Genomic DNA, 18466 nt, shown 5'->3' with positions numbered 1-18466 from the left:
GTTGAAAGGTTGGTATTATGTAGAGTTGTTGCTTCTCGAATATTTGTTTGGCACTTGGAAATATTTTGTTCATATCGGATTTTAACAGTAGAGGACATTTATGAATAGAATACTCAATAACAAATTGTGACTCATGATTATCATCGGAAAAGAAGTTAATGATTGTTGGAGGAATGATTGTGTGTTTGCTTAAAGTCATTTTTTTACTTGAATGTCAAGTTTGGAATTTCCATATGTTTTATAAATGATTATTTAGAACAACAAGATCCTGAAGACGAATTCTTTTTCTTGGCATCCTCAGAATTCAATCCATCGTCACTCTTTGGCATATCTCCAACAAGCTTATCGATATTGATTGCCATTGGATTTTCTGGTCTAATTTCTCTTTGAACTTCCTTCTCGTGATATTTTAATACCTGTTCCACTATCATTTTTACAGCCTTATCCATATTTGTCCTATCTTTTGCACTTGTTTCAACCCATCCAGCAAATCCATGTTTTTTAACATATTCATCCAATTCGTTTGGTTTGAAATTAAGCTTCTCATGTTTGTTTAAATCAATCTTATTTCCAACTAGAATACAAGGTATTGGAATATCATCAGAATCATTTTCATTGAGTGGTGGAAGAAAAACTTTTGAATCAATATCAATTTTCCAATCTTTAGTATGATCAAATGTCACAGGATTTGTCACATCATACATAATCACAGCAACAACAGCATCTCTATAAAAAACACTTGTCATGGCTTTAATCTTTGTTAATTATTGGAACAATTGGGAAAGTACTTACTTCCGAATCTTTAACAATTTTTATAATAATTAATAATATCCAAAACAAACCTTTCCTGTCCTGCAATATCCTATTATTCGATTAAACATAATATGAAAATACAAAACTTACCCAAAACTTTGATTTGGAATAATTAATAAGTTACATAAATATTAACCTACTTGTAAATTAAAACATGTATTTTCATCATAGTCATACTCTTTATATGAGAAGTCCACACCTAGAGTTGATTTATAAGTCTTGGAGAAGTAATTATTTACATATTGTTGAATAAATGCTCTTTAATAAAATCCAAAATAATATCAATTATTATTTGATCATAAATTACATACGTCTTTCCACAAGTACTATCTCCAACAAAAATAATTTTATACATGTACTTTGGCTTTGATTTATTATTAACTTGATTGTTCATAGTATCGTTCCGAGGTGTAACTAAGTAATAGATTTTTTATGTTGAAAATATTTTTAATCACGCCAAATCTTTACTGTTGTATCGTCACTGGCAGAAGCTATCAGTCCAAACTTTACATTGTAATCGACAGAGTTTACAACTCCTGAATGACCAGTAAGAGTCTCAATAAGCTCACCAGTAGATTTGTTCCAAATATAAATTTTACAATCTTCACTTCCACAACTCACCAAATCTCTTCCCATAAAAATTGGTCTCATCACATATTTTAAAGACCAAAGACCTTCAAATGTTGAAATAATCTTCTTTTCCCTTAAATCCCATAAATGAATTAAAGCAGGTTCATCTTCATCTTCAGAACAGAAAGAAACCAATACAAATCTTCCAGTCTTACTAGAACAGAGACTTGTTATGAGATAATCCTCACTCATTTTCTCTACAAGTTTTTTCTCCTCCAAATTGTAACAAAGTAATTGTCTTTCATGAGTAGCCACGATAATTAAATTATCTTTCAATAAAGAAGCATCCTGAATACGTGTATCAATTTTGAATGATTTTGTAATGGTAACTGAATCTTTCTCCCAAACAGATATTTGTGAGCTTTTTTCAGAAGAAATAGTAATAAATTGATTCCCACTTTCATTCCAAAAAGCTGCCACAATATTTGAAAAATTTTTCAAACAAGCCCTTTGTTCACCACTAACAATATTCCAGATGTGTACGTTTCCGTCACATGTTGCAGCTAGCAAATCCTTATCATCCGGGGAAAAGCAAAGTGATACTACATTTCCAGAGGAAAGTAATTTGAATTTTGGGCTCGTTTTTTCTATCGATAACACTTCTTCAACAGAATAAATATTGATACAATGGTCAATACTAGAAGTTGCCAGTAATTGTCCATTATTAGAAAATTTACATATCCAAACTTCGTCACCGTGATCCTCCAAAGTAAGTAGTATCTTGTTTGGAATTTTCCTAATGGAAGTTTCTTCATTAATTGAAAACTTTTTGCTCAACAATACAACTCCATCTTCAGACTCATCCATATCATTTTCATCAATATCCTCATCACTCATTGAATCTCTTTTTTGATTTTCTACGGCAGTTAATAATAGTTGTTCTAATTTGTTTTCTGGAATAATCAATGAAGGGGAAATCAATTTTTGAATTTGTTCCAAAAGTTCATTTCTTGATCCACCTTCGATACTTTTCCATTTAGACAAATTTTTCAAATCTTCTATATTAGTGCAAACAAGATAACTTGCTAATTGTTGTAAATTATGTACAGTTATTGTACTATTGTTAGTAACAGTAGAAGTATAATTGTTTTGAGTGGGAATTGATACTACAAGAGGAGTAATCTCTTCTCTTAAAGTAATCAATGCTTTTTCTGCATTTCTATCACAAAGTTGTTCCATATATTTTTCCTCGAGTATGTAATACTTTACGGCATTAATATTCTTACAATTTGAGTTGTTTAGTGTTTGATCAATTATATTGAGTGATTGATTCCAATCTCCTTTTAAAATACAATTTTTTAACTGTAAAATATCTTTTGAAAGGTAATCAATGCCAGACTCTTTTTCCAACAAATCTGCACTTTCTTTATAATCCAAAGTATACAATGCTTGCACAATCAATCTCACCAGATCATTTCTATTAACAAAGTTTTTTCTCCTATCTATTGTTTGTAGCTTCGAAGGAGGGGTTGTAGTTAATTGGATATCTTCCATAGTGATGTTCAAATTTTGGTTTGTTGTGTTGCATTGTTCCGTCATATTTTGTCAAGCAATTTTTATTATTAGAATTTTATTGTAATACAGAATCCTATTTTTAAATTCAAAAAATTAAAAAAACATCCACACTACCATCGCATCAAATCAAGCTATTGTTAACATGTTGCTACCAACCAAGCAAAAGTTCACGGATTTACCAAAAGAAATTATTTTAACTGTTTTGGAATTTGCAGTGGATAAGATTGATTTTATTTCTGTTTTATTCAATATCAATAAGGAAATACGAGAATTGGTCAAGGAAAATCCAATATGGATTCATATATCTCATATTCTGGATGTGGAAAAGAGTATTACACCAATACAATCAATCATTAAGAGTAATTTTTATAGTCCTGACGGTCAAATATTTTCCAAATTACAAGAATATTTTCAATCATTAACATATATTCAATATATTCAATTACAAAAGCAAGATGATGGCAATCGAGAAACAATAATATTCGATCCATTTTCCAAATTGGCTCTCTGTGATTCTAGTACATTTTCAGAATTGATCCAAATATTTGGAATTAATGCTTTTAGAACTTTTCATTCATCGATTAATGGGCCTAATACAAATATTGGTATCATGGATACAATGATGTATGATTTGGATGTAAATAGAGGAGAGACTATCATTCAAGCATCATTTATGGTTGGAGAAGATAAGTCTATCAATGCCTTTCTTATCCAATTCAATGACAAAAGGAATGAAGTAAAGGAACCTCCAATGCTCACCTGTCCAGAATTGAATGTCACAATTACTGCAAGTGATGTTTCAAATAATTTTCCTTTTAGTTTGCTTGAAAATATGAAGTTAATCATTTCTTCCAAGTATGGATCACCATCAGAATTTATATGTTGGGAGAAGGTTAGAGTTAAAAAGAGTAAAATTTTCAAGATTAGTAGGAAAGAGGAAACAACACATTGCAAAATCAAACAAATTATGAAACAAAAGAGATTTGAGTATTGGTTTGGAAGTGAAAATACCATAGGGTCAAACAGCGATTGTTTTTTTAAATTTGTAAAAGTACCCACACAACAAGTGTAGTTTTATTGATTTTCAAAATCAAGTAATTATTCGAAATAATGTCCCTGATTACCCAATGAACAATGATAAAATCATTATTAACTAGAGTTAAAGTCTCTTGGTAAGAGCAATAACAATAGAACATCCTGTTGATACAAATCCATAAGTTAATTTGTAAAGTAAATTTTCCTTTTCAGTATTGGCATCTCTTGCAATATCATGATGATGTAATTCTTCATCTCTGTATTGTTTAATTATATCTCTGAGATCTTTTTCTTGAATTTCCTGTCTTTGATGATCTGATTTGAAATAGTAATCAGTTTCCGAGTCTGATTCTTTCTTTTCCTCTGTCTTCTTAATAGACATGTCATAAATATCTCTTAATTGTTCATTGTAGTGATCGAAAATAGTATTTTCAATTGCTTCATGACAAGCCATAGCATAATTTCTACCCATCATGGCAGTACCAACACCTAACATGACACCAGCAGGTTGCCATAATGACCTGAAAATGGTTGGCCTTACTCTTCGTTCCAATATCATTTTGTCAAAAGTTGCAAAATGATCAACCTCTTGACTCAAAATTTCATTAACAATCGGATCCTCTCCTAGTACAATTTTATGAGATTTGCAAATGGTCACTGCTCCTAATTCACCTGCATGATCTACTCTTATCATTCCTTTGATATTCATTTCATCTTCAAGTTCTTCCGGTTCTCTCCAAATTAATCCACTTTTATCTACTCCATCACTATTTACTTCAGTGGAAAAGGATTTTGTCTGATAACACTTTTCTAACAAGAGGTTGAGAGAAGGTAATTTAGTTTTTAAAGCAGATGATGAAACACGTTTAATCATTTTTTAAAATAATACAAACGCAATTAATTGCGATTTTGAAAATTTCCATAATTGAAGAAAAAAGCAACATGAATATCAATACTAACAATAAGGCATTTCCTCATGCAACGTAGTTTAAAATTAAAGTATGGTAATAAAATTATTTATAAAAGAATACAACACGATTCTGAGCTATTTGAAGATGTTCCACCTTCTTTTTTGGCAGGCTGTTTACCTGTCTTTTTATCAAAAATTTGTCTTGCCAATGCCATGAAAGACTCCTCAATGTTAATTTTCTCCTTTGCTGATGTTTCAAATATTGGAATTTTACCTTTGAATCTTTCTCCTAGTTTTTGTAATGATTGATTAGATACTGCTCTCTCATTTTGTAAATCTGCTTTATTTCCAATAATGACAGCAGATAAATTTTTTGATAATTCTGTTGGGTTTTCAGAATCAATATTCTTAGCTCTCATAATTTGTTCAATCAAATCTTCAATTTCCTCAAAAGATTGACTCGAAGTTATTGAATAAACAAGAAGAAATCCATCCCCATTTTTAACATAATTATCACGTAAACTGATGAAATGTATGTAAATATTTCCACCATAAAAATCTCTTACCTTGTCAACTCCTCTATTTAAATTCAAAATAATAATAATAAGTTATTCTTTTTCAAAATTAAACCTACCTTGTCCGGCTGTATCAATAATTTCTAAAGTAACAGGAGTGGAATCTATAATAATCTCCTTCTTGTATGAATCCTCCAATGTTGGATCATAAACTTCCACAAAAACCGATTGAATAAACTGCAAAATGACAGCAGATTTTCCTTTTCAAATTGGTGGGATTATTGTGACAATAAATTTGTGTACGTACCAACACCTCCAGAACCGAGAACAACAATCTTTTCATGAACATGATCCAAACTTTGTTTTTGTGGTGCCATATTTGAATGTACACTGATGAAGGATGGCAGGTAGGTGCAAAAGTCTTTTTTTTAATAAAATGTCAGTAGAGATTGAAAGATGAAATTTTTATTAGTTATGGCTACGATGAAAAGTAGTAGAGTCATCATGAATCTTTTTAAAACAGAAAAGAGAAAGGAATAATGTTTATCTTCCTATTAATTATAAGAATACAAGATTGGTTTTTCATTAAAATTGTTCTGTTGAAGGCGGCAAGTTCAAATTGTTTACCGAGGTTTGTTGTTGGAATAAAAAAAATTATTGTAAAAAGCGAAAAAGAACGACTCAACTTTAAAAATTTGTTCGAAAAAAAAAGTCAACATGAGCGATAACAAGCAACAAACAACTGACGTTCAAAAGCAAGAAGCTGGCGAAAGAAGAGGAAGAAACACCTTCGGTCAAAAGGGTGGTGATAGAAGAAAGAGAGGTCCAAAGAGAGGTCCAAGAAAGGACGAAAGCGGCTCATGGGTCCCAACCACCAAGCTCGGTAGATTGGTCAAGGAAGGTAAGGTCAAGGATATTAGAGACATCTTTGTCCACTCTATCCCAGTCAAGGAACACCAAATCATTGATCACTTCTTGGGTTCAAAGTTGTCTGATGAAGTCATGAGAATTTCTCCAGTCCAAAAGCAAACTACTGCTGGTCAAAGAACTCGTTTCAAGGCTGTCGTTGTTGTTGGTGACTCCGTCCAACACTGTGGTTTGGGTATCAAGGTTGCTTCTGAAGTTGCTACTGCTATCAGAGGTGCCATCATTTTGGCTAAGTTGTCCATTGTTCCAACCAGAAAGGGTTACTGGGGTAACAAGATCGGTGAACCACACACTGTTCCATGTAAATTGACTGGTAAGTGCGGTTCCGTCAGAGTCAGATTGGTTCCTGCTCCTCGTGGTTCTGGTTTGGTTGCTTCCCCTGTTCCAAAGAAGCTCTTGTCATTGGGTGGTTATTCTGATGTTTTCACTTCATCTGTTGGTAACACCAAGACTCTTGCTAACTTTGTTTCTGCTACTTTCGCTGCCATCAAGAAGACTTACAACTTCAAGACTCCAGATTTGTGGACCGTCAATCCTCAACTCGTTTCTCCATTCGCTGAACACTCAAAGTTCCTTTCTGAAAAGAAGGTTAAGAAGGAATATCCAAAGAGAGAAAGAAGAGAAAGAAGATAAATCCATTATCACTAGAATAAAATTATAAATTATTAAAAAATAATTAATTTTTATGTTATTATTTAGCATACAAAGAATTATTATTATTGAAAACAGATAAAAAAATGTCTTCAAATTCCCTTCAAGAAACACAAGAGGATGATAATATAGATGAAGAAGAATTTTTCGCCAACAGTGAAGGGGATGAAAGTGACCAAGAAATAGAGACTACTAGCATAGACAATAAGTATGATGATATTATATCTGAGCAAAGGAGAAAATTGGAAGAAAAAAATCAAAAAACACAGTTTACTTCCTTACAGGAAATTAAAAACTTTAATAATTCTGAAAATTCGTCGGATGACATGGAATTTTTTGAAAGTAGTGATGATGAAAAGGAACAAAACAAACCTGATGACACTTTCACAGAACAGAATAATGATCAAGAATTACCTCAATCAGTAATAGATGTTGATAAAATCTTACAAGACTACCAAAACTTGAGCCAATTTGAGGATGAGGAAATGATTCAACAAAAATCAACTTCAACAAAACGGTCAATTCACCCTAACAAAATATTTAACCTTTCCATAACATCTGTTTGCACATTGTTTGGCATATCGTGTGGATTTATAATTTCTCATTTTACTCTTTATTCTATAGGATTTATATCAGTAATTATTCTCATATCAATACTATTAATTGGATTAGGATTTTGGTTTGGAGCTACTGAAGTAATTGAAGAAAAAGTAACTGTCACACAAGCAAGGTTACCAGTCACTAATGTCTTGTCCAGAAGGGCGATAAATCTTTGGAAATCAGCAGAATGTCAAACTCTATCCCAACAACAGGAGAACACATCCTCAAAAACATATGTTAACGAGGAGACTAGAGAACGGTTTGCAGATAAAGATGATGACGAACAATTTGATGTAGATATCAACATTATCTCCCAATTAAGAGCAAATGAAAGTGATAATGATGTTGAAGAAATCGATTTTTCTGATGATTCTAGTGATAAATCTCTCGATGAAAACGAAAATAACATTTATACATACTCAGATAAGGCTAATGAAAATTCACATTCATCAAAACAACAAAAACCAAAATTGACTTTTGTGGATGTTGACTATACAACAAAAGCATTACACCCTAGAAAAGTTAAAAGAGGTGGTGAAAAAGACCACACAATATATGGTCCAATTATTCCGTCATTTGTCACTGGAAAATGGACAAGTTCTAAAAGTGATGATTTTGAAAATTTTGAAGAAGAATGGAAGAATTTATCGAATATCATCTTGAGGGATGATTTGGTAGGTCAAAGAAACTCAATAGTACCAAATATTAGAATGAAAAATGAAGATGACTATAGATCAAGTAGAATTTTTACAGAGATAGAAATGGGCAATATTAAAAATAATGTGAATCAACACCGCGAAGAATTATTTAATTTTGGTGTTGATAACACACATTACGAACCTGTAATTGCCCCACCTAAGGTTAGAGATTTGTGTAAAATTAGAAAGCTAGTTTTAAAATTTGAATAAAGTAACATTTACTATTGTTCATCAAGTTTTTCAATATATTGTTCTAATTTTTCTTTGATTCCAATCCTTTTTTTCTTTTCCTTTTCAGCTTTTGCTTTCCATCTTACCACTTGTTCTTCCAAATCTTCAAGATCTTCCATTGTTGTTACCTTTTGTTGAGTGGTTGTTTTTTCAAGGATTTTTGAGATTTCTGTTTCTTTAACATTGGAATATTTGTTAATCTTTTCATTCATTTCCTTTAAAATTTCAGAATAAGCTTCATCGTTCCATGTGGTGATATTAGTTTTCTTTTCAATGGTTTCTTCGTTTTGTTCCTTTGCTGAATTAATATTCTTTTCTGCAAGAATGAGAAAAGTATCAGAGCTAAAATAGTAACAATTGGTTTTTCCTGATATCAAAATGTTAAAATGCCAAATTAAAATATCATACTTACGTTCTATACAGATATCACAGGTTGGTTTTTCTCTATTGCATACTTTACCACCGCGTTCTCCACATGGAACACATGCTATTATTGGGAGGTAAATATATTAAATATTTAATTACAAAATAAGAAACATACGTGAAAGCCTCATAAGTTCTGGGTATGTACATTGAAGACCTTCTTTCAGACAATTGGAACATGCAGGCCTTTCTTTATAGCAAGCTATTCTTCTCTTTTTGCATTGGAAGCATACTTAGAAATTCAAGTTATTAAGGAATGTAAAATCAATCAACTTACCAGAATGACATATTCCAGGTTCATATTTCACACTCAACTCAGAAAGGAGTTGAGGTGAAAATTCTTTTTCTAAAAAATAATTTCGTGAAGGTATTCCTTCTTCCATTTTGTGTGCTGTTGTGTATACTTGTTTCATAGCCTTCTTTTGTCTTTTACCCTTTTCTTCATGATTGGTTTTTTTCTTCTTATTAGGAGTTTCTCTCTTTTTATATTTTCTTCTTTTTGATTTACTTTGTGTGGGCTCACTATTAGTATCCTCACTTTCATCTTCAGATGTGGTACCAAAATCCTTTTCGTCATATGAGTCAGAATCTGATAGCTCTATACCATCCATCAAGGCAGTTTCTTTTGTAATTTTGATCATTTGATTTTCTTTCTTTTTGAATCGGTTCTCTTTTAATGAGAATAGTAATGGAGTGTTCATCATTTGATTCACATCAGATCCATGAATGGAAAAGGATGAGGTATCTTGAAGTATTTGATCATATAAAAATTGGGCATGGTCTAATAGATAATCTTCATTTGTGTTCGGTAATTTTTGCAAAACTTTTTCAATAGTAATGTTGTTTTTAATCATGCTCAATTCATCTTCTTCCTCACATCTAGATAAATCGCTCGTCCAACTCATCAAAATAGGTTTTAATTCTCTCCATAGATTATGTCTTTGCTCGAACAAATCAAATGTTGGAGCATATTCAGGGGATGGATTCAATAATTTGTACCAATATCTTGATGATTGTACAATAATATCTCCACTTTCACTAAAATTCCACTGTTTTAAATGTAAAATCTTAACGAAGAAAGAATTTGTTGTATTTCTTGGATGTTTTTGAAGGAAACCATACAAACAAATTGATGAATTGTTATCGGAAATAAATTCTAAACTCTTCATTTCATCATTCCTAGTATCTTTTAATTCGAAATTATTGATTAGACAAGAATCTCCAATCAAATAATCCTTTGTTATTTCGTCCTCTTGATAGTTGATTTGTGTTAATTTCATTTTTTCTAAATAATTTTTTATTATTAGCAGCAAGGGTGCATGAATCATCTCATTCTCTCTTGAAATCAAGATTAAATTGTGTTGGTAAATCTTGTTGGATTTGCTCTCTAAGGCAATAAAAATACCAATAAACATATCTTTACAATATATTGTTAGAGAAAAAAACATTCTTTGGTGGAACATTTAAAAAGTTATTAGAAAAAAAATGCTTCGTGCCCATGTTGATTTACCAATCGAAATTGTTTATTGTATTATGGAATATTTAGAATTGAATATTTCAATTTATGTTATTGAATATTTGGAGGATTGTAAAATTCAAAATCAACAACAATCATTACTGGAAAATTTATATTCTCTCTATGATGAATCAACACCATTATATTATTTGAAATCCTATTTTATTAAATTACTATTTGGATACAAGGAAGGAGGAGGAAGAAGTAGAATATTTCTGGTTTGGCCAAATATTAAATATTGTAATTTATATGAATGGCCCTATGGAAAGAATCAAGATTTTAATCTTACAATATCTGTACTTTCCAACTTTATACCATCACACTGTAGGGGATTAACTCTGAATTCCAAGTTGTCTAGTCCCATCAATTTTATGAGTCAATATTTAAAACATGGAAAAAATAATTTAACAATTGAGAAATTGGATTTTTCTCCCTATTCGTATAGAGTTTTAAAATTATGGAATAATGAATTTTTAAAAAGTAGAATGAATATAATTAATAGAGAACAAAGTTTTATTTCAATTATTAGATATTTAAATATTAAATCCGATGAAAGTTCTTTATTGCATAATTTCAACGCTTTAATTGAAAACAAGTTGGATAATTTAAAATATTTAGATCTCTCTGGGATGACATTTCCATGTCAACGGAAGTTTTACAGAAATTCTCTGGATTATATTCAGAATTGTGTTGGATGGTTCGATAAATTATTTTACAATTCACCCAAATTACAAGTACTGAAACTAAATTATCTTTTTGGTTCGATTGAAAATAATCAGCTGGAGGATGAATATTCTAAAGAAACTCGAATATTATTTAAATCAATTGTACATAGCTTATGCTCATCAAAAGTATCATTAAAAGAGTTATCATTGGATGGGTGTGATTTAACAGACGACAGTTTGGTTGAAATATTAACCACTATGAAAAATTTACAGAAACTTTCATTGAAATACAATATTGGTATCAAATTGGATCATGAAAAATATGAGACTTGTACTAACAAGTCATTGGAGTACCTTGATCTATCATTTTGTTCACTTGATTATTTTACTGGATTTTTAACATTGTTGGATAATATCAATAATTGCAAAGTATTAAAAATTGCTGGAAATTATTCTCTTTCTCTATTCACAGAATCAATGAATACAATTTTAAGAAAGCTTCCAAATATTAAATGTTTGGATGTTCGAAAAAGCTTGCAGAATGAAAAGGATTTAATACCTTCAAAATTTATTACCAAATTAAAGATTAACCATAATGTTTGTATGAGAGAATCGTGCAATCTAAGATATTTGGAAATTAATAGTTTTACAATATCAAATCAACATATTGAAACTATTTTGGAAAATTGCAAAATACCACTAAGGATACTAAAACTGATTGATACTGGGTTGACCTCTAGTAGTGCTCAAAAAATATCAGAGCACTTTCAGTCACAAAAGGAAAATAGGGGTATTGAAGAATTGGATTTGTCAATGAATAACATTACCGATATTGGTTGTCATGCCATATTTCAGATATCAACATTGAAGGTTTTAAATCTTGCTCGCAATAATGAGATAAGTAATGGTTGTTTTAAAAGTCCAATCTCCTTACCTCCAAGAATGCATTCATTGGATATGAGCCATACAAACATCGCTGCAAACACTGCTTGTGAGGCAATATTCAATAGAATTGTGGATTCAAAAAGGGGTTTCAGAAGATTACAACTTCTCATTATTTCACACACACTGATAGGAGATGAGATTATTGATTATTTAAAAAGATCGTGGAGTTTGAGATTTTTAGATTTGACAGATTGTCGTGTTTCAAAATCAGGAAAACAAGATATTCTTAAATCATGTAAATTTATTGGAGAGGTATTGTTGTAGAACTAAAGATTATCAATTGAATCACTTGCAGGGAAGAAAGTAGCACACATCTTTTCTACCAATAAAACAGCTCCAATATTAGCAAAGAGAAGAACCAAAAGGAAACTTCTAAATGAAAAAGTGTGGAAAACTGAAATTCCCTCAGGAATGTCTACTAATTCCATGGTTGCATTCAATTCTGGTACTAAACCACTTGCACATAACATGCATAATGCTCCTATACCTGCCAAAATGAAGAAGAGAGGTTTGTTTTCTGTCAAGCCTTGCATGAATGGCCTTCCCTTATAATTTGTAGCAAATGTGACAATTGTTTGAAGGGAAGTAACAATGAAAACAATAGTATTAAGAAGATTAGGTTTAAAATCTGCTTCTTTTGGTTCGAATAACACTTCAGGAGCAGCAAGTTTGGCAGCCTGAACACTGAGAGCTAGTGTTGTCAAGTGAACAATAAATTGTCCCATCACAGTTGCTAACATGTAAGGAGAAAAAATAGTAATATGTGGTCTTTCTTTGGATAAAGTATCTAAAGGTTTGGATCTTGAAATGAAAAGGAAGCACAAGGCAACTCCAAAGCCAGTTATCATCATTTGTGAATCACCAAACTTTACACCATCCAAGTAGAGAGCGCTCAAAGAATAGGCAGAAATGAGACAATTTAAAGCTAATATTTTGTACATTTGCATTGTGGTAACTAATGTACAACGTCCTTGCATGATAATATGAGCACATGATTCTATTGTGGATTTACGAGAAGTGAAAGGGCTAGCAATTGAAGCATCTCCCAACTTAACAAGATTAGCCTCTTCTTGAGCTGCCAACTGTTCTTGTTTTTCTTTCATTTCTTTCAACAACTCTGTGAAGGATTTCTTTTGTTGAGCTTGAGGACTAACTGATGGATTAACTTTAGAAAGTTCCTTGATAATATCGCTCTTCTTATGGAGGGGTGTATTTGGTTGTTGGGTTTCGTTTTCCTTCTTTGGTTGGGGCTTATTTTCGAGAAGTGCCACACCAACATGAGCTTGTTTCAAGGCACCAACATCATTAGTACCATCACCACACATGAGAGTTTGATAATTTTGTGATTTGAGTGATGTCAAGATGGATTCTTTTTGTTCGGGGCTAACACGAGCGAAAATTGCAACATGGGAAGAAAGGACATCCAAAATAGTTTTTCCATTCGAAAGTGCTGAAAGGTTAGCCATTTGTTCACCACTTACACAAAAATCAAATGATTTTGAAAGTGTTGGAATAGTACTAATATCAAAATCTTTGTGCGTGTCCGAGTCACATCCACTGCTAGTATTTCCGAACCAATAATATTTTTCATTGTCTTGTTTGAGGGACAGAATTGGCTTGTTTGTCATTTCTAATTCTTTTGCAACATGTGAGGCGGTCAAAGGATTATCGCCAGTGATCATAATAACCTTGTGTGAGCTATTTTTAAGATTTTGAATAGTTTCTTTGGTATTTGGCTTAATATCACTTTGGAATGAAGCAAAGCCAGCAAAAATCAAATCTTTTTCTACTTCTTCTCTAGTTAATTTTTCTACTACATTAAGATCGGTGGTGTTCAAATCCTTATAGGCAAGTGTGATTACTCTCATACCGATTTGGGTTAAATGTTGGAATCTAGTGTCATAGGATTGAAGAGCGCCTGGAACTTCACTTCCAGTAAGGAATGGCTTTACTAACTCTGGAGCTCCCTTTACGAGAACACGAGTAACCTTAGAGTCATTCTTCTCTACAACATGAACAATAGTAGACATTCTTTTGAGGACTGAGTTGAAAGGAAATCTCTTCAGTATTTTGATGGATTTGATGGTCTTTGATGAAGTACTTTGAATAATATCCTTATTGATTTCATATTCAACACCAGAAAGACCAGAAACTTCCATAGGATCACCCAATATTTTTCCATTCAGATCGATGAGGGATTGACAACCAGCCAATACCATTCTACTCTTTTCACTTGGTTTCTCCAATAATTCATCAGAATCATTTTCTGACATTGCAATTCCCTTGAGTGTCATCTTATCACTGACTAGGGTACCAGTCTTGTCAAAGCAACAAACGTTAACTTTACCAGCGTATGGGATTCTGAAAGGTTCAGTACAGAAAATTCCTAACATGGAGAGTGACAATAAAGAGTTATTGACTGCAAGAGAAAGTTCCATTGGTAATTCAGGAGGAACTACAGAAGTAATAATTAAAATGCAATTGAGTGCCAATTTGTATCTGCTCTTTTCAGGATTCTTTAATCCCTCATATAGCACATATGCACTAGCAATAATTGCAAAAATTAAAAGGAACAAGATGAACAATAGTGCTTCTACGTTATTAGCGCTCACACGTTCAGAAGCATATAAAATGGTTCTAATGAGCTTTCCTTGAGACGTCTCAAAGCCTGTTCTCAACACAATACCAACAGCACCTTTGTCTGGAGCTTGTTTTCCACATGCTGTTCCTGTTGTGTGTTGTAAAACAACTGTACCTCCAAATATAACATGACTCTTATCAATATTTTTGATATCAAGCTTCTTTCTATCCTTCAACTCTTCCACAGGAATACATTCTTTCATTTGTGGAGTAGATTCACCAGTAAGGAGGGCTTCATTCGTTACACATTTGCCACTAATTAATAAAATATCGCATGGTGTTACTTGGCCTTCTTCAGCATGATGAGTAACAGAAATTATATCGTTAGGTAAGAGATCAATACTTGAAATTTCTATCCACTTGCCATCTCTATAGACATTTAAGAATTGAGGCTTTGTGGCCATTTGTCTTATTTGGTTAAGACTTCTCAATCTCGAATTTACAACAGTACTCTCAAACATGAACAACATAACAAGTGTAAAAAGGGAATAGTACCAATACTCATCTAAACACCACAACAATACACAGAATACTTGAAATACAAAGAATGGAGCTAATGCATGTTCGATAAATAACTCAAGGAACTTTGGTATTGGAATTTCAAATTGATTATGACCATAAATTCTTCTCTTAACGTGTGTTTCCTTATCAGTTAAACCTTGTTTCTCAGTCTTTGTGATCCATTCCTTGAGTGTTTGGGATTTTTGCTCCAAATTTTGATATGGAAAACGGTTTCTAACGAATTGTTTTAAATTTTCATCCCAATAAAAGCCTCGCTTTTGATATTCGAAATAATATCGCTGTTGCCCATTTTCCTCTCTTATTAATTTTAGAGGGCATAATTCTGTGAACCCTTTGTGTTTGTTCGGAACAACTTTAACAACAATTCCTTCACTGATGGAATCAGAACCAACAGGTGAGTATTGAAAAAAAGCCTTGATATTAACATTCCAATAGGCTGAGAGGAATGTAACTAAATGTATCAAAGCCAAAGGACCCAAACAAACAAGATGATAAAAAAATAAATTATCTGAATGTGATTCGTGATGATGATGATGGTGAGAATGATCGGAATGAGAGTGCAACATGGCAGGAAGTAAGTAGACATTAATTCCCAAAGAAGCTAAAGGATATAAAATCATGAAAATGAGAATGTTCCAATGCAAAAGCAAAGGCTTCTTTCTCAGCAACACAATGTGATGAATAGCTTTTTGTGTTGAGATCATTTTTTTATTGCAATATTTATTTTGATGATTAATTAAATATTACAAACTCTTTACAAGGAATTCATTATATTATATTTATATAGTTTTGATTCAGAGTCCTACATTGCGTATTATTATTTTAATATTACTTATGATTTTAAGAATAACCGTTATATATATTAAAAAAATGGCAATACCAATTCATTGTACTTCACAACACATAACTCCTCCACGATCATCTACAATACTACCATTCGGAGATGGTATTTCCAACAATTTGGATACACCATCAAATATTGTCCTGGGTCATCACAATAGAAAAATAATTATTGAACAATTAGCCAAATCTTTTAAAGAGGTTTTTATAGAACACTTTAGAGAACAACATCCCTCCCCACCACCACCACCACAAATACTTCTTAACAGAAAAAAGTTGCGGAGGACATCAATTTTACCAAACGAAAAGTCTTTACTATTAACCTCTCATCCTTCTTTATTGTCCTACTTTACATCTAGACCTCTTATTGAACATTTGGTATTTATTCTCACTTTCTCCATGATCATTCTCATCCTTTTCGCAGCTTCACCCACAGTTCAATATTCTCCAGAGATTGATATTATTACAAAAAAATTTCCTGCTCTCTACACTGTTAAAAATCCTTGGGTTAGGACAGATCTAAATGGTACTTCTTATTCAAAACTTTACATTCCAAATTATTCCTATAGCTTACTTGCCAGCGTTGGGGATTATTCAGTAAGCTTATATCCTCCTGATTCTCCAATGATAGATGTGTGCTCTTCTGATGCTCCTCCAAGAAACTATCTTACTGTCTCTGATCTACCTTTTAGTGTTGAACATGACACATTTGATGAAGAATCAAACCTATGTATTCAATTTTTTTGTACATCAACAGGAAAATATCATGAAGTAGAAAATAGAAAATTGAATTTGACAACATGGAGTCAATTGGATGAATTTTCATGGTTTTATAATTACTGTTATTATTGTAATAACAATAATAGCAAGGATTTTAGATTTTTCTTAGTTAACAATACCATCAGTGATGGGGATGGCTACAGAGATGCTTGCCCACTTTTTAACTCTATTGTGGTACAAAAAGCTCAACAACAGTGCATAGAAGATTCTGTTAATGATAATATGAAAATAGGAACTTTTTATTTGGCGTCAGATTTAATGGATATTTCTGCCTTCAGAAATGTTTTATCATTTTATGATTTTATGAAGTTTATCCAGCAATCTTATTTTCCTTATAACTGCTTTTGTGAGGGTAATAGTTTGAGCTTGGTGCCAGGAATGAAAAATTTTACATTTGGGTATAAGTGTGACGTTTATTCACATTTCATAATACCGTTTGTATTCGAGTTTGGACCTATATTTATATTTTTATGTACTATTTTACTGCTATTTACATCAATCTTCTTATTACAATTACCTTTATGTTGTGCAATATGTAAAGAAGCCAGGACTAAGTATTATAATCGTAAATATTCCTATGTTACATCTCTATTTGATTTAAGGATGCAAAGTAATACCATTTTATTTATTTCTATATTGTGGATGAGCGCTCAGGAAGTGTTTGCCTATCTTTTTAATTTATATGTTTTTTCAAATGTTTATAACCAAGAGGATAATACATCAAAGAACGGATTTATGTTACTATTGGGTAATGGAATGATGAGAATGGTTTCTTTGGTACTTTTATGTTGCAGCTTTGCAAGTATGCTTGTCAGTTGGCAACATATGACCTCAACAAATGATAATTTTATTTCTGGAATCAGTGCAAGCATTGCAGCAACTGGAAAAGCTTTATTAGGGTCTAGTAGAACTGACCAACAAGAAAATAATGATTGTCCTGAAGATGAGGAAAAGTCTGAACAAGTTGAAAAATCTTCTCTAATTAAGAAAGAAGAACGTCCTCAAGAATCTCTTACACTTGGAAACAAATTGATTCTTTCTGGATTTTACCTTTCCTTACTGGCTCTTCTTATTTCAGTAATTTGCATGTCATTTTTTATTACCAAACTATCAATAATATTCATGGTATTTATTGCATTTGGAATGATGTATTTGTGGATTTTCCCAATTGGATTTTTATTTAGTGGGATTAGAATGTATTACAAACTAAAGTCAATGAAAGAGAATGTTTCTTTTGCCAGATTGAAGGTAATTTTTATTATATTCCATTACTTAAATAACCTTGCTGCTCAGTTTACTAGATTTATGATATTTGCTGATATTTGTTTCTTATTGTTAATACTGGTTGGTGCTTTATTTATGTTAACCTATTTATTTGGCTGGGATTTGTTTGGGGTTTTTATTGGAATTAATAGATCGATGATTATGGATTTCACCATTCTACTAATGATGATAATTGAGCAATATATGCTTTTAAACAAAAAGATGTTAAAGGATTTATATGGGGGTTGTTCTGTTTCCTTCAAAAGAAAGGTTAATACTAGTCCAATGGAAAAAACTCTTTCTGATGAACTTTCCAATGAGGAATCCAGCCTTATATAGAGAAGAGT

The 18466-nt window shown here is 31.8% G+C and overlaps 10 protein-coding genes across 10 annotated transcripts; 4 read left to right on the top strand and 6 right to left on the bottom strand.

Moving 5' to 3' along the window:
- Window positions 1-248: 248 nt before the first annotated feature.
- Window positions 249-1207, bottom strand: NAEGRDRAFT_60117 (rab family small GTPase; the record flags this gene model as incomplete). Its single annotated transcript, XM_002682998.1, has 4 exons — window positions 249-755; window positions 839-862; window positions 954-1071; window positions 1125-1207. 4 exons carry the CDS (start codon window positions 1205-1207, stop codon window positions 249-251), a joined length of 732 nt encoding a protein of 243 aa, XP_002683044.1.
- A 19-nt stretch (window positions 1208-1226) lies between these two features.
- On the bottom strand, window positions 1227-2988 carry NAEGRDRAFT_56427 (WD40 repeat domain-containing protein). Its single transcript, XM_002682997.1, has one exon. The coding sequence runs from the start codon at window positions 2980-2982 to the stop codon at window positions 1261-1263; it is 1722 nt and encodes a 573-aa protein (XP_002683043.1). The 5' UTR covers window positions 2983-2988; the 3' UTR covers window positions 1227-1260.
- A 112-nt stretch (window positions 2989-3100) lies between these two features.
- NAEGRDRAFT_61152 (uncharacterized protein) lies at window positions 3101-4030 on the top strand (the record flags this gene model as incomplete). Its single annotated transcript, XM_002683344.1, has 1 exon — window positions 3101-4030. The coding sequence occupies one exon, from the start codon at window positions 3101-3103 to the stop codon at window positions 4028-4030; it is 930 nt and encodes a 309-aa protein (XP_002683390.1).
- An 87-nt stretch (window positions 4031-4117) lies between these two features.
- Window positions 4118-4702, bottom strand: NAEGRDRAFT_61151 (ubiquinone biosynthesis protein; the record flags this gene model as incomplete). Its single annotated transcript, XM_002682996.1, has 1 exon — window positions 4118-4702. One exon carries the CDS (start codon window positions 4700-4702, stop codon window positions 4118-4120), a length of 585 nt encoding a protein of 194 aa, XP_002683042.1.
- Window positions 4703-5010: 308 nt separating this feature from the next.
- Window positions 5011-5795, bottom strand: NAEGRDRAFT_61150 (ras family small GTPase; the record flags this gene model as incomplete). The annotated part of the gene is made up of 4 exons (XM_002682995.1): window positions 5011-5425; window positions 5470-5482; window positions 5538-5678; window positions 5726-5795. 4 exons carry the CDS (start codon window positions 5793-5795, stop codon window positions 5011-5013), a joined length of 639 nt encoding a protein of 212 aa, XP_002683041.1.
- Window positions 5796-6129: 334 nt separating this feature from the next.
- On the top strand, window positions 6130-7037 carry NAEGRDRAFT_55960 (ribosomal protein S5). Its single transcript, XM_002683343.1, has one exon. The coding sequence runs from the start codon at window positions 6136-6138 to the stop codon at window positions 6976-6978; it is 843 nt and encodes a 280-aa protein (XP_002683389.1). The 5' UTR covers window positions 6130-6135; the 3' UTR covers window positions 6979-7037.
- A 45-nt stretch (window positions 7038-7082) lies between these two features.
- Window positions 7083-8504, top strand: NAEGRDRAFT_61148 (uncharacterized protein; the record flags this gene model as incomplete). Its single annotated transcript, XM_002683342.1, has 1 exon — window positions 7083-8504. The coding sequence occupies one exon, from the start codon at window positions 7083-7085 to the stop codon at window positions 8502-8504; it is 1422 nt and encodes a 473-aa protein (XP_002683388.1).
- Window positions 8505-9181: 677 nt separating this feature from the next.
- Window positions 9182-10228, bottom strand: NAEGRDRAFT_61147 (uncharacterized protein; the record flags this gene model as incomplete). The annotated part of the gene is made up of 1 exon (XM_002682994.1): window positions 9182-10228. One exon carries the CDS (start codon window positions 10226-10228, stop codon window positions 9182-9184), a length of 1047 nt encoding a protein of 348 aa, XP_002683040.1.
- A 2068-nt stretch (window positions 10229-12296) lies between these two features.
- Window positions 12297-15941, bottom strand: NAEGRDRAFT_77683 (cation-transporting ATPase). Its single transcript, XM_002682993.1, has one exon. It carries the CDS (start codon window positions 15938-15940, stop codon window positions 12341-12343), a length of 3600 nt encoding a protein of 1199 aa, XP_002683039.1. The 5' UTR covers window position 15941; the 3' UTR covers window positions 12297-12340.
- A 165-nt stretch (window positions 15942-16106) lies between these two features.
- NAEGRDRAFT_61145 (uncharacterized protein) lies at window positions 16107-18458 on the top strand (the record flags this gene model as incomplete). The annotated part of the gene is made up of 1 exon (XM_002683341.1): window positions 16107-18458. The coding sequence occupies one exon, from the start codon at window positions 16107-16109 to the stop codon at window positions 18456-18458; it is 2352 nt and encodes a 783-aa protein (XP_002683387.1).
- Window positions 18459-18466: the final 8 nt, after the last annotated feature.

This window comes from Naegleria gruberi (genome assembly GCF_000004985.1).
Source record: "Naegleria gruberi genomic scaffold NAEGRscaffold_1, whole genome shotgun sequence".
NCBI lineage: Eukaryota > Heterolobosea > Eutetramitea > Acrasida > Naegleriidae > Naegleria > Naegleria gruberi.
Note: the sequence above shows the minus strand (reverse complement) of the source record. Positions and strands in the feature narration are given on the sequence as shown.